The sequence below is a fragment of the Hypanus sabinus genome, chromosome 1, assembly GCF_030144855.1.
Source record: "Hypanus sabinus isolate sHypSab1 chromosome 1, sHypSab1.hap1, whole genome shotgun sequence".
Lineage (NCBI taxonomy): Eukaryota > Metazoa > Chordata > Chondrichthyes > Myliobatiformes > Dasyatidae > Hypanus > Hypanus sabinus.
In genome coordinates, this window is record NC_082706.1 from 145,904,408 (window position 1) to 145,926,316 (window position 21,909).

Sequence of the window (21,909 nt, forward strand, 5' to 3'; positions counted from 1 at the left end):
AGAAGCAACAAAAAAAAATGCTGAAACTGGTCAGCAGGTCTGGCAGCATCCATGGAGAGGTAACATTCAGGTTGGTAACCTTTCTTCTGAAGAAAGGATATTGACCTGAACATCTGTTTCTCCTCACCTGCTGTGAATTTCCACCATTTCTCTTTTGTTTCATAATTGCCTGATGGCACCAAAGCAACTCACGGGTACTGAGTTGACCTCTGCTCTTCTTCTGGCAGCTTTTTTCCATGTATCCACTATACCATCTACTTTTTCGCCATCTGTTCTGGGAAAAGGACTGCAACCATTCACCTGATTTACGACCATCATGATTTTATAAACCTCTATAAGATCACCCCTCAGCTTCCTTTCCTCCAGGGAAAACAGTCCCAGCCTGTCTGGTCTCTCCTTACATCTCAAGCCCTCCAGTCCCAATAACATTTTTGTAAATCTTCTTTGTACCCTCTCAAGCTTACTTACATCCTTCCTATAGCTGGGTGACTACAAATGTGACTAATACTCCAAGTATAGTCTCACCAATATCATGTACAACTCTAACATGACATTTTAACTCTTCTGTTCACTGTCCTGTTCGATAAAGGCAAGTGTGCCAAATGCCTTCTTTCGCATCCTGTCTAAATGTGTTGTCACTTTCAGGAAACTCTGTATTTGTACACTTGGGTCTCTGTTCTACAACATTCCCCCCACCCCAGGGTCCTGCCATTCACCGTTCATGTTCTACCCTGGTTTAACTTCCCAAAGTGCAGCACTATGCATTTGTCTGAATTAAATTAAATGCCATCTGCCATTCCTTTGCTGTCTCTCCTAGTTGATCTAGATTCTGTTGTGACCTTAGACAACCTTCCTCTCTGTCAATTACACCAGTAATTTTGGTTTAATCTACAAACTTATGCCTATACATTCTCATCTCAGTGTAAACAACACTGACCTTTGTGGCACACCATTGTCATAGTCCTCCAATCTGAAAACAGCTCTCCACAAACCCTCTGAGCCCTACCACCAAGCCAATTCAAATGTAAGCCTGTGTTTTTGGTATGTACTCCTTGAATTGGCTGCTCATCCCGGATCCCATGTGATCTCACCTTCAAGACTAGGGTACCACGCAGGACCTTTTCTAAGGTTTAATTATAATGTCCACCAACCTGCCCTTTGTCAACATTCTTGGTCACCTCTTCAAAAACTCAATAAAATCACTGAAGCACCACCTCCTATGTACAAAGACATGCTGACGATTCCTAATCAGTCCTTCCTTTCCAAATGCAGATAAATTCAATCCCTCAGAATCCCATCCAATAACTTTCCCACCACAGATATCAGGCGTATTCTCTGCAGTTCTCCAGCTTGTCCTTCTAGCCCTTCTTAAGTAAAAGCACTCTCCAACTTTCATTTCTATAGCATTGAAGTAGCCACTGAGCCCACTCAGACTATACTAACCCTTTGCTAGAGCCATCCGGTTAGCCCCATGACTTGACACTTTCCCCTCAGCTCTGAACTTTCTTCTCCCTCAGTTTTTATTTAGGAGAAGAATGATTCACAGAAAGAATTCCAGATCATAATTCCTTGCTGTGTGTGAAAGGTTTCCTTTGGGTGACACTGGTAGTTCCAAGCTTGCCATCATCTTATGTTTAGAACGTTTATTCTGCACAAAATTAAGTCATTAAAATTTATATATAAAAAGTAGAGTTTTCAATGATCCCATTAGAATGCCATTTAGGAAGATCTAATAAGAGTAGGACGTACACCATAAGTTCCAGAGAATACTGAGGAACAGAGGCACCTTATTGTAGAAGTCTCTAGGATAGTGAGGAAGGCATCCAGGATACTTGCTTTCATCAGCCATGTTATAGAGCATAAGAGCAAAGAGGTTATGCTACACTTTTATGCAACTGTAGTTAGGTCACAGCTTGGAGTACTGTATACAATTCTGGTCACCAGACTTGAAGGAAGGATGTGTTTGCACTGGAGAGGCTGCAGAGGGGATCCACCAGAATATTGCCTTGGATGAAATGTTTCAAATTTGAGCAGAAACTCCACAGGATGGAGTTGTTTCTTTGGAATAGAGCCTCAGGGAGGACCTAATGTATGAGATTATGAGGGGAATAAATAGGTAAAATAAGAAACTTTTTCCCACGATGGAGATATTTAAAACCTTGCTGGAAATTCTATTCTGTAACACTGCCCCCAGTCCAGTCCCTGGAATCAATCTGAGGCTCTTGGTGACCGTGAGGTGATATTCCAATCACGTATCTATACCATCACTCAGACACAACTCAGGCTCTGTAGATTTACCACCTCTGCCTTCTTAGCCCCTTGAGATACAGAAACACATTGAATTAGGAGCAGGAGTAGATCACCAGCTCTTTCAATCTGTCCCACCATTCAATACAATCATAGCTGATGTCCTTGTGTTTGATTGTCAGTGTGAACTGGGTTGGTTAAAGGGCTTATTTCCATTCTGTGGGTCCGTATAGATCATAAGACCATTAGACCTAGGAGCAGAATTAACCCATTTGGCCCATTGAGTTATTTTTCTCCTCCTCAGCCCCATTCACCAACACTGTCCAATCAAAAACCTATCAAGCTCTCCCTTAAATACACCCAATGACCTGGCCTCCACAGCTGCCTGTGGTAATAAATACCACAAATTCACCAACCTCTAGCTAAAGATATTTCTCTGCATCTCTGTTTTAAATGTGTGCCCCTCTATCCTAAGGCTATGCCCTCTTGTCCCAGACTCCCCCAACAGGTGAACATCCTTTCCACATCTACTCTGCCTAGGCCTTTCAATATTTGAAAGGCTTCAGTGAGATCCCCCCTCATTCTTCTAAATTCCAGCAAGTACAGACCCAGGGCCATCAAACATCCCTTGTATGATAACCCTTTCATCCCTGGATTCATCCTTGTGAATCTCCTCTGCACTCTTCCCAATGCCAGCACATCTTCTCTTAGATGAGGAGCCCAAAACTGTTCCCAATTTTCAAGGTGAGGCCTCACTGTGCCTTATAAAGCCTCAGCATCACATCCCTGCTCTTCTATTCTAGTCCTCTTGAAATGAATGCTAACATTGTATTTGCCTTCCTCACCACCAACTCTACCTGCAAATTAACATTTAGGGTGTTCTGCACAAGGACTCCCAAGTCCCTTTGCATCTCAGATTTTTGGATTTTCTCCCTGTTTAGAAAATAGTCTGCACATTTATTTCTACTACTAGAGTGCATAATCATGCATTTTCCAACATTGTATTCCATTAGCCACTCTCTTGCTCATTCTCCTAATCTGTCTCAGTCCTTCTGCAGCCTACCTTTTTCCTCAACACTGCCTGCCCCTCCAGCAATCTTCGTATCATCTGCAAACTTGGCAACAAAGCCATTTATTTCATCATCTAAATAATCAACATACAGCATAAAAATAAGCAGTCCCAACACCAACCCCTGAGGAACACCATTAGTCACTGGCAGCCAACCAGACAAGGATCCTTTTATTCTCACTTACTGTCTCTTTCCCATCAGCCAATGCTCTAACCATGCTAGTAACTTTCCTGTAATACCATGGGCTCTTAACTTGGTAAGCAGCCTCATATGGGGCACCTTGTCAAAGGCCCTTCTGAAAGTCCAAATATACAACATCCATTGAATCCCATTTATCTATCATTCTTGTAATCTCCTCAAAGAATTCCAACAAGTTTGTCAGGCAAGATTATCCCTTCGGGAAACCATACCAACTTGGTACTATCTTGTCCTGTGTCACCGCATATTCCATAACCTCATCCTTAACAATTGACTCAAATATCTTCCCAACCACTGAGGTCAGGCTAACTGGGCTATAATTTCCTTTCTGCTGCCTTGCTCCTTTCTTAAAGAGTGGATTGACATTTGCAATTTTTCAGTCCTCTTCAGTCTTCAGTCACCATGCCAGAATCCAAAAGTTTTCAGAATATCATTACTAATGCCTCCACAATCTCTACTTTTACCTCTTTCAGAACCCTAAGGTGCAGATCATCCAGGTGACTTATGTTGCTTTAAGCAAAATTCAGCTTTTGAGCACCTTCTCCTTTGTAATTGTAACTGCACTCGCTTCTCTTCCCTTGCACCCTTCAACGTCTAGCATGCTGATTGTCTTCCACAGTGAAGTTAACTTGTATAGGCTCATCAGGCCGGTGCTTATCAGTTTCCGTGGCGTGAGGAGACTGAGTGTACGAGATTACCCCCCCCCCCCCCCCCCCCGGATCGGATGCCAGTCTATCACAAGGTTAAATCCCAGTATTTTGCCTGCCAGTGCCCATTTTCAGCTGGGTGGACTGGAGCAATGTCAACTTGCTCAAGGACACAACACGCTCCCTCGGCTGTGGCTTGAACTCACAACCTTCAGATCGCTAGTCCAACACCTTAACCACTTGGCCACACACCACACTTCCACCGTGAAGACGAATGCAAAATACTCATTTAGCTCATCTGGCATCTCATTGTCTCCCGTTATTATTTCTCTGACCTCATTTTCTAGCGGCTGTATATTCACTCTCATCTCTCTTTTATTGTTTACATATTTGAAAAAGTATTTACTATCCACTTTGATATTGTTTGCTAGCTTGCTTTCAGTTCTTATCTTTTTCCTCTTAATGATTCATTTAGTTGTTCTCTGTAGAGTTTCAAAACTTCCCAAACCTCTGCCTTGACAGTAATTTTTACTTTGTTGTATGCCCTCGCTTTCGCTTTTACATTAGCTCTGACTTCCTTGTCAGCCACAATTGTACTATTTTGCTATTTGAATATTTCTTCATTTTTGGAATACATTTATCCTGCACCTTCCTCATTTTTTTCCAGAAACTCACGCCATTGCTGCTCTGCTGTCATCTCTGCCAGCATCTCCTTACCATTTACTTTGGCCAACTCCTCTCTCGTGCCACTGTAATTTCCTTTACTCCACTGAAATACTGCTCCCTTTTTACTTTCTCCCTCTCACGTTTCAAGTTGAATATTGTGATCACTGTCTCCTAAGAGTTCTTTTACCTTAAGCTTCCTAATCACCTCCCAGTCATTACATAACACCTAGTCCCAAATAATTGATCCCCTAGTAGGCTGAACGACAAACTGCTCTGAAAAGCCATCTTGTAGGCATTGAACAACCTGATCTTCCCAATTGATCTGCATGCGAAATCTCCTATGACTATCATAAAATTGCCATTTTATGATAGTTTTTATTTCATAGAACATACAACATAGAAATCTACAGCACATTACAGGTCCGTCGGCCCACAATGTTGTGCTGACCATGTAACCTTATCGAGAAGTTTCCTAGAATTAACCTACTGCATAGCCCTCTACTTTTTTAAGCACCACGTACTTATCTGAGAGTCTCTTAAAAGACCCTATTGTATCCACCTTGACCTTATTGTATTTTCTGCTGTAATCTGTGGTCCACATTCCAGGTACTATTGGGAGGTCTGTGTATAACTGCCATCAGGGTCCTTTTACCCTTGTAGTTTCTTAACTCAACCCACAGGGATTCAACATCTTCCGATCCTATGTCAGAACTTTCCACTGATCTTACGTCATTCTTTACCAGCAGAGCCAAACCTATCCTATCCCTCTGATACAACGTGTAACCTTGGACATTTAACTGCCAACTACAACTATCCGTCAGCCACAATTCAGTGATGGCCACAATGTCAACACCCTTCTATCTGTAGTTGTTCAACAAGATCATCCACCTTATTTCTTATATTCCATGCACTGAGATATAACACTGAGTACTGTATTTGCTACCCTTTTTGATTCTGCATCCCTAATGCACTGATACTCACCCTGCTGACTGCAATTATGTCCTATCATCTTCCTGCCCTTCCTGACAGTCTGACTACACACTATCTTTGCTTTTTCACCATCCACCCTATCCTGAGTCCTTTCACTTTGGTTCCCACCCCCCTGCCAAATTAGTTTAAACTCACCCCAACAGTTCTAACAAACCTGCCCAAGAGAATATTGGTTCACCTTGTGTTCAGGTGCAACCCGTCACTTTTGAACAGGTCATACCTCCCTGAGAAGTGATCCCAATGATCCAAGAACCTGAAGACCTGCCCCCCTGTACCAGCTTCTCAGCCACCCAATTATCTACCAAATCACCCTGTTTTTACCCTCACTGGCACATGGCACCATTCTGTGGAGGCTGATGTTCTCACATAGTGCTGCCTGCTCCCTAGCATTCAGCTTCCCTGAGCGATTGCCCATCCCTTGCTCACTGACAATTATCCCTGTAGAAACCACCCAGGATGACATCTCAATTTCCCCAACTCTCCCCAGCCCTACAATGTGCCAAACTCTCTGCTCCAGGTTTGTGCCTGAAGATTCTCATCACTTTTATCACTGATTCCCCCTCACATAGTGGGAGGGGTGCTACTGAGGGTGTGGTGCACAATTGGTGGGGCAGATGGAAGGAGGGCTACATTGCTGGAGTTATTACTGAGGGAGTATTGGACTGTCAGAGAGACACTTCTGAAGATTAAAGTATGGGATTGAATATTGTACTATCCTTGGTGAGTATTTCCTCTCCTACCCTTCTTATGGAAGGAAGTGACTGATGAAGCAGCTGAAGATGGTTGGTCCCAGGACACCTCTTTGAAGAGCTTGTACAGAATATCCTGAGATCTTCAACAACCATACTGCCTTCGTGTGAGATCTGACTCTCCCTCCCACAGAGTAGTCTTGTTACCCATTCACATCAATTGTTCCTAAAGCTCATTGAAACCACTTTCTGTCAAATATTGTCTTGATGTTGTGTCCTCACTGTTGACCCACCCCTGGAACCCAGCTCTTGGTTCTGGTGAAACCCAGAATGGGTAAGCAGGTTCTTGCTGAGCAGGTATCACAGTCTTGATGTCAGTGACACCTCCCAGGCACTGAGAGTAGACTTACAGGGCAGTAGCTAGTTGGGCTGGATTTGTTCTGAATTTTGTGACCAGGGCATACCTAGGTATTTGCATCCTTGACAGGTAGATGTCAGAACTTATAAGGTAAGCCTAACTAGTGGTGTGATTAATTCTGGAATTGTATCCATTCTCTGGAGATATCTGAATTTTTGCTGCACAGTGGTTAGAACACTCCACTTTGCTATTTGGATTCACCTCAGTAACAGCATAGCAAGTATTACTCAGCTGAAGTGACCTGGCCAGGGCTGTGTGTGCATTTCTCCCTCTGCTGTTCTGCACAGTCTGCATGTTGTATTCTGTGATGGTCTGTTTGTCCTGCATTTAGATCTGCACTTTCCATTTTGTTGCAATTCTGGGTGTCATATACTGTTTGGGCCTTTGTACCTGTGTTATGTATTCTTTCAGTCTATGTGTTGTATGTTGAAGCAGCTGACATGTCTTACATTATTTTGGTCTGTGTGTCTTATGTTGTGCAGATCTGTGTGTCCTGTAATTCTAGAGTCATAGAGTATGTCATACAGCATGGAAACCGGCTCTTCAGCCAACTTGCCCATGGTGACCAAGATTCCTATTTATGCCAGTCCCATTTGCCTGTGATTGGCCCATATCCCTCTTACCCACTCCTGTCCTTGAACCTGTCCAATGTTGTTAATGTACCTGCCTCAACCATTTCCACTGGCAGCTCGTCCATATACAGTGGCATGCAAAAGTTTGGGCACCCCTGGTCAAAATTTCTGGTACTGTGAATAGCTAGGCAAGTAAAAAATGACCTGATTTCCAAAAGGCATAAAGTTAAAGATGACACATTTCTTTAATATTTTAAGCAAGATTACTTTTTTATTTCCTTCTGTTACAGTTTAAAAATAACAAAAAAGGAAAAGGGCCCAAAGCAAAAGTTTGGGCACCCTGCATGGTCAGTACTTAGTAACACCCCCTTTGGCAAGTATTACAGCTTGTAAATGCTTTCTGTAGCCAGCTGAGTCCTTCAATTCTTGTTTGGGGGATTTTCACCCATTCTTCCTTGCAAATGACTTCTAGTTCTGTGAGATTCTTAGGCCGTCTTGCATGCACTGCTCTTTTCAGGTCTATCCACAGATGTTTAGGTCAGGAGACTGTGAGGGCCATGGCAAAACCTTCAGCTTGTGCCTCTTGAGGTAGTCCATTGTGGATTTTGAGGTGTGTTTGGGATCGTTAACCTGTTGTAGAAGCCATTCTCATTTCATCTTCAGCTTTTTTACAGATGTTTGCTTCCAGAATTTGTTGGTATTTAATTGAATTCATTCTTTCCTTTACCAGTGAAATGTTCCCCGTGCCACTGGCTGCAACACAAGCCCAAAGCATGATCGATCCACCCCTGTGCTTAACAGTTGGAGAGGTGTTCTTTTCATGAAATTCTGCACCTTTTTTTCTCCAAACATACCTTTGCTCATTAGGGCCAAAAGGTTCTATTTTAACTTCATCAGTCCACAGGACTTGTTTCCAAAATGCATCAGGCTTGTTTAGATATTCCTTTGCAAACTTCTGACACTGAATTTTGTGGTGAGGACGCAGGAAAGGTTTTCTTCTGATGACTCTTCCATGAAGGTCATATATACGCAGGTGTCGCTGCACAGTAGAACAGTGCACCACCACTCCAGGGTCTGCTAAATCTTCCTGAATCTCTTTTGCAGTCAAACAGAGGTTTTAATTTGCCTTTCTAGCAATCCCATGAGCAGTTCTCTCGGAAAGTTTTCTTAGTCTTACAGACCTCAACTTGACCTCCACCATTCCTGTTAACTGCCATTTCTTAATTTAATTACGAACTGAGGAAACAACTACCTGAAAACGCTTTGCAATCTTCTTATAGCCTTCTCCTGCTTTGTGGGCATCATTTATTTTAATTTTCAGAGTGCTAGGCGGCTGCTTAGAGGAGCCCATGGCTGCTGATTGTAGGGACAAGGTTTGAGGAGTCAGGGTATTTATAAATCTTTGAAATTTGCATCACCTGGTCTTTCCTGATTTTGATTGTGAACAAGCCATAGCCCTAACAAGCTAATTATGGCCTGAGACCTTGGTAAAAGTTATCTGAGAGTTCAAATCCCTTGGGGTGTCCGAACTTCTGCATGGTGTCCTTTTTCTTTTTTTCCACTCTAAAATTGTACAAAACAAAAATAATGCACTAATCTTGCTTAAAATGTTGAAAAGAATGTTTCATCTTTATCTTTATGACTTTTGGAGATCAGTTCATCTTCTCTTCACTTAACCATTCATAGTAACAGAAACTTTGACCGGGGTGCCCAAACTTTTGATGCCACTGTACCCACTACCCTTTGGCTGAAACAGTTGTCCCTTAGGTTCCTCTTAAATCTCTCCCCTTTCACCTTAAACCCATTTTGGTCAATGTGTTCATATCTAAGAGGTCAGTTCTTCCCAAGTCAGCAGGTGATACTCATATAGTCACGGTTATTTTTATAGAGATGCAATGGCTTTGAGGTTGCCAGAACCAGCATTAACGATCCTGCTTACAGTTCTGTGTGGTTCCTTGTTGTAAATTTCTCCAGCTGTTGTGACAGAGTATGGATTTGCGTCTCTCGGTCTTGGATCTGGTCCAGTTACTGAAGCACAGTGTTTACTGTTCCCTGTCCTGTGTTGCAGAGGTCTGTACATCACGTGTCATGATGTTTCCCGTGTTCTGTTTTATAAGGTTAGCTTTACTTGTCACCTGTACATCAAAGCATCCAGTGAATTGCATTGTTTTCAGTCAGAGGATGTGCTGGGGCAGCTCTGAAGTATGACCATGCTTTAGTTGCCAACGTAGCATGCCCACAATTTACTAACCCCTACAGCTTTGGAATTTGGGAGGAAACTGGAACTCCTGGAGGAGACCCACCTGGTCACGGTGAAAACGCCTTACAGACAATAGTGGAATTGAACTCGGGTTCTGACTCGGTAAAATGTTACACTAACTGCTATGCTACTATGTTGTGTTCCCCTGCTTTATGCATTGTTCCCTTTCTGAATTGCTCCTTGAGATCCCCATGTTGTTGTCTGTGTTCTGTGCTGCCCCCTGTGATCCCTGTCTTGTTCCCTCTGCCCCATGTTGTCCCCTGTGATCCCTCTCTTATTCTCTGTGTCCCATGTTGTTCCATGTGATCCCACGTTGTTCCCTGTGTTTCATATTGTCCCCTATGATTCCCAGGGTTGTTCTCTCTGCCCCGTGTTGTTCCCTGTGTCCCATGTTGTCTCCTGTGATTCCCCCCCACCCAGGGTTGTTCTTGTGTCCTGTCTTGGTCCCTGTGTATCATATTGTCTCCTGTGATCCCCGGGGTTGTTCCCTGTGTCCCATGTTGTCTCCTGTGATCCTCAGGGTTGTTCTTGTGTCCTGTCTTGTTCCCTGTGATTCCCAGGGTTGCTCCTTGTGTCCCATGTTGTCTCCTGTGATCCCCAGGGTTGTTCCCTGTTTTTCATGTTGTCCTCTGTGATCCCCAGGGTTTTCTGTGTCCCATGTTGCCTCCTGTGTTCTGTGCCGCCCTCTGTGATCCTCGTGTTGCTCCCCATGTTCCTCATGTTATTCTATGAACCAAGCCCCGTTGCCGTTTGAAGCTCCCTGTCCGGTGTTTGGTTGGAGAGTTTGCCTGCTGTAAGTGCTTTGTGTCTCCATGTGAGTGCATCATCTACCCGCTCTTGAATATACAGTCGAGGTTATAAAAACTGCATTAAATCCTCATGGTCATTAGCAGTTGTGCTTCAGAAATGGAAATTAATAGACAATAAATTATTATTTTATAGTTTATTGCATGGATGATGAGCTTTCTAATACTTTTTCAATTACTTAAAGCAGCTGATTTATTGCTGAGTTCTGGTCACTTGAAGTCAATTCAGTGCTGAAAAATCCTGCAGATGATGAGTGAACTTTTTTATTTTGAAGTGTGGCTTATGAATGTTTCCCTGTCTGTACACAGTGCAGGAAAATCTGCTGTCACTTGATCAGGCTTCCTGCTCCCAATCATTTCACTAGTCAAAAAGAAGGGAAATTAGTCAACGTCTCTGCTCTTGATCACTGCCCATTGACCCCTGGTTTAGAGAGAGGGGGAATCAGCACGGAGTCCTGCTCTTGATCTCTGCCCATGAACCCTTAGGTCAGAGAGAGGAGGGGGGGGGATTGAGCCAGGATTTCTGTTCCACATCACTGCTCATTGACCCCCAGGGTAGAAAGAGAGAGGGGGGAGGAAATCAGACAGGATTTCTTTCCCTGATCATTGCCCAGTGACCCCTAAATTTTTGAGGGGGGTGGAATCACTTATGATTCCTACTTCTGTTTGCAGCACATTGACCCTATGTTAGAGTGAGGCAGTATCTCCCTGGGTTCCTCTTCACAAACTCCTCAGTGCCCCTGAGTTTGAGAGAGGTGTTATTCTGTATTGCTGCATTTGCTCAGTCCAGGGACAGTCTTGATCTTTGGCACACAGAGCTGAAGCTGTGCCTGGAGTCACTGTGGTTCATGTGTGAGGCTAAGGATTTTGTGGGTAGCACATTTGGGGAGGTAGTCACCTTGCGCAGAGACAATGGGTGATCCTCAGTCCTGGAGTCCTCCAACGCCACCCTGTTCAGTGAGCTTCTGGAATGCATACAAAATTGATGCGCAAGGAGAAATGGTTAATCGTCATAAGGAGATTCCTTGTACAGAGTGACCACAATATGCAAATTATATTGTTGCGATCATGTATAAAATTTCCTGCTATTCAGCCCTTTGTGTTGGTGCCAGCTAAGTTCTTCTCCCCCACCCTCTTTCCGTTCAGCACTGGGTCTGTCACCCTGCAGCTCATGGTGTTGTATTTCTTCCAATGTACCTTCAAGAACAGTGTATGTTCAATGGCATGTCACTATCTCCCATGTATTAGCTACTTGAAATATTATGTCTTTCCACCCACCCTCTGTAAGGGACTGTGTTAGTGGAAACAAGTGATTGTGATATGAGAGATGAGCAGCTGGGATGGATAGGCAGTGATGGATTTAATGTATGAAGAATTAATATAAGCTTACAGCAAGTATCCACTCATTTAGGGGACAAAATCACAACAGGAACAGTGGTTTACCTGCAGATTACAAGAAAAATTAATTCCCACCCTCCCTGCCTCTGGTCTGTCAAGTCCAAATAATGCAGCATTTTTCAATGAAATCACCTGTCCTTCTTGGAACTCTCCTCATGTGGTTGTCCAAGCACCCTCACTATTTGTCTGGTGAATCCTGACAGGCACAGAGACCAAAATAGTACACAGTGTCCCAAAGCCCAACAAAGTTGTGATAAGGCATTTCTCCTCTTACACTCAAATCCCCTTGCAGTTTAAAACCAACATACCAATTGTTTCCTGAACTACACCTGCTTGTTAGTGTTTAGTGGCTTTCATACAAAACAGTCAGCTCCCATTGAGCATAAACATTTCTCATTTTTACTGTTTAATAAAAATACTTAGTGTTCCTGGTTTTCCGCAAATATGGATACTCCCACATTTTTCCAGGTCATTCTCCACCCACATGCCCACTCAGCTTCTCTGTGTCTCCTTGAAGTCTCTTTGTTGACATCTTCCCTCTTGATCTGATCAGCTGGTTCTGGTTTTTGATTAGTGAACAGCTACCTACTGTGCTATAGATTCCTATCACCGTTTGCTCTGCTGCCCATTGTCCATTAATCTCTGAGCTTGTACTTATTGTAGCCATTTGGAAGTCCAAACAGAGGACAAATTGACTGCATCTCCTTTGCCAGATCTCTGTGTTAGCTCATCAAGTAATTTAATGCGGTTGTTTAAACAAGATTTCCCTTTTGATGTCCATGTGATTATTCATTACATTTTCTGTTTTGTCCATTAGCCTGCCTGTGAATTCCTGTCACTCATCGTCAATGTTAAGCGCAGTCCTTGGGTATAAGTTTAACACTGAAGTTCGAAGTGTAGTACCGAGTGAGGAAGTGGATTGGCTGGCAGAGCGTGCAGGCGCGTAGCAGTGATAAGTGAGATCAGGATAACATAAAGAGCAAGAACAGGTCATTCAGTGCTTCCAGCTCCTCCGTTGTTCAATAAAGTAGGAAAATCCAACTTTTCTCAAGTTCTTACCCTGTGACCCTTGGTTCCCTTAATGATTAAAATTTCATCTATCTCAGCTTTGAATGTATTCTAGTTTCACTGTACAGAGAAGTTTCCAAGGCTCACAACCCTCTGAGAGAAGAAAATGTTCATCATCTCAGGCTTGCATGGATCCCTCTTCATTACCTCTGGTCTGGGACTCTCCTTCAGGGGGACATGTCTTTCCAACATTCACCTTGTCTAGCTCCCTAAGGATTTTATATATTTCGAGTAGATTAGCTCTTATTAGTTTAAGCTCTATTAAGCACAGTCTCAGTCCATTCAACTTTATAGCACAACCCCTCCAAACCCTACATCATCCAAGTCAGAGTTGGAATTGGATTTGGAGTTGAACTTCCCTCTCTCACCTTTTAGCGATTTCCTCTCATATTTGACATTTCAATCCTGGGATAAAGACTCAGACTACCTCACATATGTATGCCTCCCATAATTTTATAAACTTTTATCAGGTCTCTCCTCACCCTCCAATGCTCCAGAGAAAACAATCTTAATTTTGTCTAATCTCTCCTTTTAGTTAATACTGTCTCATTGAGGCAACATCCTTGTGAACGCCTTTGGTATCATCTTCAAACTTTTACAACTTTCCAGTGACAGGGCATAAAACACAGAAAAGCATATTGGAGAGAGCAAGTGGTAAAACTCCTGGCACTGTGATCTTCATGAGTAGAACCACACAGTACAAGTTCAGGGAGGCTAACTGTATCAGAAAGTTTAGGTCAGAGCCTGGTAAAACATGTAGTTCATACATCATGGAACAATGAGGCGTGGCAGAGAAATGGGGTGAAGAAACTGTTAGAGCCAGCAAGGACTCTGTGCACCAAATGGTTTCTGACAGTGCTCTTCCAATACTATGACTCTTTTCTTGGTCAACACACAAAATGCTGGACAGATTCAGTAAGTCATACGGCATCAATGGAGGGGAATAAACAAACTCATTCGTAAGGCCAGTGATGTTGTGGGGGTGGAACTGGACTCTATGACGGTGGTGTCTGAAAAGAGGATGCTGTCCAAGTTACTTGCCATCTTGGACAATGACTCACATCCACTCCATAATGTACTGGTTAGGCACAGGAGTATGTTCAGCCAGAGACTCATTCCACCGAGATGTAACACTGAGTGTCATATAGGAAGTCACTCCTGCCTGTGGCCATCAAACTTTACGACTCCTCCCTCGGAGTGTCGGACACCCTGAGCCAGTAGGCTGGTCCTGGACTTATTTCCACTTGGCATGATTAACTTATTATTATTTAATTATTTATGGTTTTATTTTTCTATATTTCTTCACTATTCTTGGTTGGTGCAGCTGTAACAAAACCCAATTTCCTTCGGGATCAATAAAGTATGTCTGTCTGTCTGTCTAAACAGTTGATGTTTCTAGACACCAGAATACTACAGCACAGTACAGGCCCTTCGGCCCTCAATGTTGTGCCGACCCATATAATCCTTATAAAAAATACTAAACCCACACTACCCTGTAACCCTCTATTTTTCTTTCATCCATGTGCCTGTCCAAGAGGCTCTTAAATACCCCTAATGTTTTAGCCTCCACCACCATCCCTGGCAAGTCATTCCAGGCACTCACAACCCTCTGTGTAAAAAATTTACCCCTGACGTCTCCCCTAAACTTCCCTCCCTTAATTTTGTACATATGCCCTCTGGTGTTTGCTATTGGTGCTCTGGGAAACAGGTACTGGCTATCCACCCTATCTATGCCTCTCATAATCTTGTAGACCTCTATCAAGTCCCCGCTCATCCTTCTACGCTTCAAAGAGAAAATTCCCATCTGTGCTAACCTTGCTTCATGTGACTTGTTCTCCAAACCAGGCAACATCCTGGTAAACCTCCTCTGCACCCTCTCCATAGCTTCCACATCCTTCCTATAATGAGGTGACCAGAACTGAACACAATACTCGGTGAGTGTGGTCTCACCAAAGATTTGTAGAGTTGCAACATGACCTCTCTACTCTTGAACTCAATCCCCCTGTTAATGAAGCCTGGCACCCCACAGGCCTTCTTAACTATCCTATCAACCTGTGCAGCAACCTTGAGGAATGTATGGATTTGAACCCCAAGGTCCCTCTGTTCATCCACAGTCTTAAGTAACCAACCATTAACTCTTTGCTCAGCCTGGTTTGTCCTTCCAAAATGCATCACCTCACACTTATCCGGACTGAACTCCATCTGCCACTTTTCTGCCCAACTCTGCATCCTGTCTACATACTCTTGTAACCTTCGACAGCCTACAGCTCCATCCTCAGTTTCAGGCCGAGACCCTTCCTCAGGACAGTTTTCTTGGTGGCGTTGAAATAAATATTGACCTCAGAAGACCGGATAATCCTGCTGGTCCTTACAGCCTCGCAGAGAAGCTTTATGTCCACCTGGAAAAGCTGATGGCTCAGTTTGTCATCCCTGATGACAAGGCTCAATCTGGTATCCCAGATGAGATGACAGTATTCCCTCAGAACTGATGCAGTGTCCCAGACAGATAATTGTACCTTCTCATGTTGAGGCTCTGTTCATCTTTCGAGCTCACTTTCTCACACTTGTGCCTCCCTGTTCACTTTCCTTCTCTCTCCCATAAAATCAAGGTGTGTGTTACTCCCCTCCTGCCAGGCTTGGTGTCCCTGAAATGTGAGCTTGCTGCATGGTCTGATCATGGCTTGCAGAATAAGATATTGTGCTTGGTGTGAGATTGTTGAGGCGCGGCCGATGGAGACGGAATCGCTCTCGACAGCCGAGTAATTCACACGTTCACCTTCTGTTAATTCCTATCTGCAACATCAATTAAATTGTTTGTAGAAACTAATTGAATGTGGCTTAATCACACATCTTAATAGCTTTACACGGTTTGAACTTCCTGTTAATTCGAGTAATAAAATGAAATGAGTGCGCTGGCTGTGTAATTAGCGAGGTGGCTTGTGAAGAAATTAGTGCTTTATGGCTTGTAATAAAGGGAGTGTGTTGGCACCTAATTCCGACGGACTCTCACTGCAAGCTGCTGATTCTGAATTTTTCCTTTTAATTTGCACTCTGGTCCCATGTGTCAATTGAGTCTTAAAGAGGCAAGTATTTCTGCCCCCCCCCCCCTTTTTGATAACACCCCTCTTTTCACCGTGAGTCGCACTGGATTTACTGGCTGTCTTCATGCCCTGCATGGGTGGCAGTCCCATTTCCGTTCACTCTGCTCCATGTCAGAAGTTCACGGTTCCATGAAATGCACAGTGTTGGACTTGAACAGCTGACCGTGCTGTTACGTCTCTTCTTGTTAGTGGACACTCATGTCTCAGCAGTGAGGGGCAGTGAGAGGACTATTATAGCCTGATCTTCTAGTTCATGGCCACACTTGGTGGCATGTGAGGGAACTGAAAGATGTCAAGAACTGTGACACTTTCCTTTGCAGTTAACATTGTCCAAGGCCAACATTGAACAAAGATGGAGAAGGCAAGAACTCTGATCCCCGGAGTTAAGTTAAGCCCCGGACATTGTTGTATGGTTGTGTGGCAGGGATCCTCAAGTTGTTGGGTGATTACCTTGGTCCTTGGCAGGCAATGATGGCCTCAGACAATATTAACTGCAAGATTTCCCAGGCCCCACACTGATCCAATATTACCTCAAATCCTTTCACTGTGGTGGGACATTTGTATCAGAAGCTTTTCTGTGAGAAGCTGGCCCTAAATGGGAATGTGAATTGTGATTGCTGAGTTACTGAACCTCTGGCCAAACCCTCAAGATGTTTGATAGCTATAGTAAGTGATAAAAGCTGATAACATTTAAAAGAAGGCAGAAATTTACAGGAATTTTGTCAGAAATGGGAGGAAATCATTTAGGAAGAGAGACTGAGCTGGGCTTGTTTTTTTTTGGAAGAAGAAAAGTGGAAGGAGAATTTAACTGATGTCCATAAAATTGTCAGAGGCTGAGCAATGGGGAGATTTGGTTTCCCATAGCTGAGAGATAACTAACCAGGGAACATGATGCCAAGTTACTTGCTAAATGGTTCGAAGGGAGTTCATCCAGAGTGATGGAAGGTTGGAACTCAATGACTTGAAGGGTGATGGAGGTCGAAAGTGTCACACATTGAGAACTACCCAGAATGAGCAGTGGAAGGGTTATGGCCCAAACCTTTTGTGGAAATGGGTTTAACTTCAGCTGCTGTTGCATGGCTAGGATGAACATGATGGAATAAGAGGCCTATTGCTGTGCCAAGGAACTTCTGTGATTTTGTTACAGTCACAGAGTTGTACAGAACAGAAGCCCACTATCAATGCTGCCTTTTTTGCCCATCCATAGTAGCACTACGGTAGCATAGAGGTTAGTGTGATACTATTACAGCTTGGGGCACTGGAGTATGCAGTTCAATTCCAAAGTCTTCTGTAAGGAATTTGTATGTCCTCCCCGTAGAACGTGTGGGTTTTCTCTGGTCCTCAGTTTCCTCTCACAGTCCAAAGACATACTGGTTAAGTATAAGTGGTCGTTTGTGTTGGTAGTTAGTTACAGTATTTATCCCTCAGCTATAGGAAAAAGATTTTAGCCCTTGATCATTTTATAGAATCATTCTGTCATTGGAGTTGTGCAGCACAGAAACAGGTCCGTTGGACACCTTGTTCGTGCTGACCTTGATGCCTATCTACACTAATCCCAGTTTGCTGCCAGTGCCCCTCTGTACTTTTCTCACCTCATGTTATAACCAGCAATAATTCTTAGCTGTTACTTCTCACATTCTGGTACTCAGCTTCACCCTGGGTCTCTACTCTCATCAGACGAGGCCTCTTCCCATAATCTCAGCCACATGGACCCAACTTTTCACCACATCTCACACCCCATCACGAACCATCACTTCCTGATCCCCTCTCCACTCTCATGTTCACTCCCAAACCCCCACACCTTCTCATCAGTTCCTTGCCCCAGATCGGGTAATTAAATCCATGAGGACCACAATAATTTACTCTGGCACCTTGCTGGTTGTTTGGTGAAGAGGTTCTGTGGAAGTGTCAAGGGGTGTTCAGTAAAAACCCCTGTGATCCTGCGCTGGACACCAATACAGCAGAGTTGCATTGAACCTGAACCTAAACCTGGATAGAGCATCTATTTCAGGTCAGCACACTGTAGGAAGGAAGTGAAGATCCGAGAGAGGCCTCAGGTGGCCTCTAAGATGAGTGATTTCAGTCTCAATAGACAGGAGCAGTAGAGCTAAAAATCTTGAGAGGAGATGTGATGGTGGTATTCAGGGTTCTGCTGGTTCAAATGAAGCAAATGGAAAGAAGCTGTTCTACTAACAGGTGGTTCAAAAGTCAAGGCTGCAAATTGGAAATCTTGGTCATTGTATACAAGAGGGATCAGAATAGTTGTTAACTGGTCAGTTGAAATGGAATCAGTCAGGGCTTTCAACAAGAGAGAGGATAACGTGCAGGGCAGGGGACAAGTTGTGATTACTGGAATGAATGTGATTGCTGTACCAGGAGCTGGCACTGCCTTGATGAGCTGAATGACATGTGCTGCAATAGGCTATTTGGCCCATCTAGTCCATGCAGTCCTGTTTTACTGCCTAGTCCCAAGACCTGGTCTTGGACCATATCTCTCCAAACCCCTCTAAATTATGTACCTATCCACATTTCTCTTAAATGTGGCAATTTTAACCCATATCCATCACTTCCGCTGGCAACTCTTTCCACACTAGTACTGTCCTCTGATTGAAGGTTGAAGAAGTTCCACCTAAGGTTCCCTTTAAATATTTCACCTTTGTCTCTAAGCCTATGACCTCTAGTTCCAGTCTCGCCCAACCTCAGAGGAGAAGCTTTGTACGTATTTACCCCACAGGTTGTGCATGTGATGGAGATGTCTGAGTCCACAACCCTCTTGCAATCCTGTGCATTGGATCCATACCAGGCGGTGATGCAGACAGTCAGAATGCTGTCCACAGTACATCTGTAGAAATTTGCAAGAATCTTTGGTGGCATATCAAAGTTTTTTTCAGACTCCTAATTAAGTCAAGCCACTGGGATGCCTAAATTGTTCAATCTCTAATTTTCTTTGCCAGTGGGAATCTTTTGACCAGATCCAGCCTTTCCATCCTTGTGTGATTCTTGGAAGCTTCCATCCATCAGCCGGAAGACCCACCTTCTCTGTATGGCCAGAGATGACTGTCTGAGGTGTCCTGGTGTTAATGTGGTGCTGTGTGATTATTTTACTGCCTGCTTGACTATTACAGTGTGATGTTGCGGCAGGTAAAACTCCTAATGCTTCTGTCTGCTCCTTCAGGATTACATGCAGAATGTTCACGGTAAGGAGATCGACCTCCTGCGCACAACGGTCAAAGTCCCGGGGAAACGGCTCCCACGTGCCTCAGCTGGGAATGCTCCTGGAGCCAGCCCCAAGACCAACGGCCTCACCAAGGACAGGAGCAATCTGCAGCTGGCAGCTAGTCAAGGTATGCAAGCTGCCATTCCCCAGTCTGTGAGCATAACATGGAGAATGCTGGGTCGGTGTTGCGTGAATTTGCTGCAGACCCAGGGCCATTGCTGAATAGTGCTGCACATCGTGTTAATGTGTTTGGAGGATTGGTCACAGTCTTGTGTCAGTTGGAATGAGAGTCGTGTGACGCAATGCCCCTGTTGGAAAGCTGGGTAATGTGGAACATGGAAATGCCATGTTTGAGTCGTTGGGATGAAACAGGGTGCACAGTTTTCCAGCAGAATGTGTTGAATAAAACCGTGGTGAACTTTTGAATGCTTACTTCGGTATAAGATTGTTTATCCTGCAAAACCACATTGACTTTGCCTTGCAATGCAGTGGAGGTTGTTCTGGTGAATTGTGTTAACGTGTGAGGACTCTAAGTTTATCAGGCAACCAAACACAGACAGTCACCCTGAAGCCACGCATACCGTGCCCACGACCTGTTACTGATGTAACATGCTGGAGAATTGAAATAACAGCAGAACATGCTGGAAATACTCTGCAGGTCGGGCAGCATCTGGAGAAACGAATGATAAGAGAAGATTGGCATTATTAGTCACATGTACATTGAAACACAGAGTGAAATGTGCTGTCTATATAAACAATTAACACTGTCCAAGGTTATGCTGGGAGCAGCTCATAAGTGTCGCCATGTTTCCAGTGCCAGGTAGCATTCCCACAACTTACAAACCCTTATTAATCTATACAGCTTTGGAACGTGGGAGAAAATCCACATAAATATGGGAAGAAGAGAGAAACTCCTTACAGACCGTAGTGGAAATTGAATCCTGATCGCTGGTGCTGTAAAGCATTACGCAAGGCACTACAGCACTATGCCACCCTACACCTACATTCCAGAACTGGGAGTGGATCCTAAGGTGCAGGGGAAGGAAGGAGGGGAGCCACTGAACAGAGTCTAAATGCAAGTAGTCGAGAATGCAGAAAACTAAAAGTCTCAGTGAAATGCAGAGATGTTTGCTGAATTCGCAGAAGCATTGTTGAAATCTGGAATAAAAGAAGCTATAAGTATTGCAGAACGGTGGTCCTTTGTTGAGCAGATCACAATGTGAGTGGCTAGAGGTGTAAAGAAGCTGGGAATAGTGCAGGTGTATCGCGACCTCAATTGCAAGGAGTCTTTGGGTCGCAGAATGACAGGAAGGTGCCTCGAGAAGGGGAGTGGGTGCTGGTGGAGCCAGAAGAGTAGTCTGAAACTTCCTGCAAAGTTCAGTTCAGTCAGAATGTGGACTGGTGAGGGGAACAGAAAACATATTTGCATGTTCCAAACTCCCGTACTGCACCTGCCCTTCCTGGTTTCTCACATTGGAGATACCAAACATTACTGAACACTCCTTGATACTGAGGCATTAACAACTTCTCCATTGTACTTCTCCCTGTATTTGACCTAGTACACTGCTGCAGTGAACCCCTCAGCCTCTGACACTTCAGAAAAAACAATATAAGTTATATGACCTGTCCTTATAGCTAATATCCTCTAATACAGGCAACATCCTGGTGAACCTCTTCTGCAACCTCTTGAAACCCTTCGCAGTCTTCCTGTAACGCAGCAACCAGAACTGCACACAAAATTCCAGACATGGCCAAACAAAGTTTTATACAGTTGCAGCATGACTTCACAATGTTTCTACTCAACGGGCAGGTAGAATTTTAACCTGATAAATATGAGGTAATGTACTCTGTGAGGTTAGGTTATCCACAGTGTATGATAGGGCCCTTGGTGGTATTGGGGTATGGAATGACCTGAGTGTATTGCGTCCATGGATCCCTGAAGATGTCAGCAAAGATCAATATAGTGGTGAAGAACGGTGTGGGAAATTTGCCTTCATTATCATGAAGCACACGGAATATAAGAGCTGGGAGATCATGGTGAAACTTGATGAAATATTTTGGTCACAATTGGTGTATGTTGTGCAGTTCTGGTTGTCACACCACAAATAGGATATTGCAGTCAGTGCTGGAGAGGGTGCAGTGAGAGACTGGATGGGCTGGGGTTGTTTGGAGGACATGGGTATGGGAGGTAATTTAAAGATCTCTGAAGGATAGAAAACCAGAGGGTGTGGTTTAAGGGTTAAGAGGTTTGGAGGGAATAAGGCTTTTGTTTCTCCCTGAGGTGGACTGGAATGTGGACAACACTGTCAGAGGGGTGGTGGAGACTGACACCCCACAGCAGGGGAGAAGTAGTTAAAGGGGCACTTATCAGCAAGGCAGGATAGGCTACAGATGGAGAGTTGATAAAATGGAATTTAAGTGGTATATTAATGAGGACTGTTCTTCTGTTCCTGTCTGTGTGTTACTGTAGTTCCCATTACTTCTCTCTGTGTGGAATCATATCTCTCTGTTCCTGTTACTCGTGTGAGCCATATCTCCCCTTGTTCCTGTTTGTGAGGGACT

At 43.9% G+C, this 21,909-nt stretch overlaps 1 protein-coding gene across 2 annotated transcripts in view; it reads left to right on the plus strand.

Moving 5' to 3' along the window:
- Positions 1-21,909, plus strand: part of LOC132398629 (arf-GAP with GTPase, ANK repeat and PH domain-containing protein 3-like) — a 501,357-nt gene that overhangs the window by 362,007 nt on the left and 117,441 nt on the right. For both annotated transcript variants that reach the window (XM_059978331.1, XM_059978321.1), the window contains exon 11: positions 19,306-19,474. In XM_059978331.1, coding sequence (XP_059834314.1) covers positions 19,306-19,474 — 169 coding nt within the window. The remainder of the gene's footprint in view (positions 1-19,305; positions 19,475-21,909) is intronic.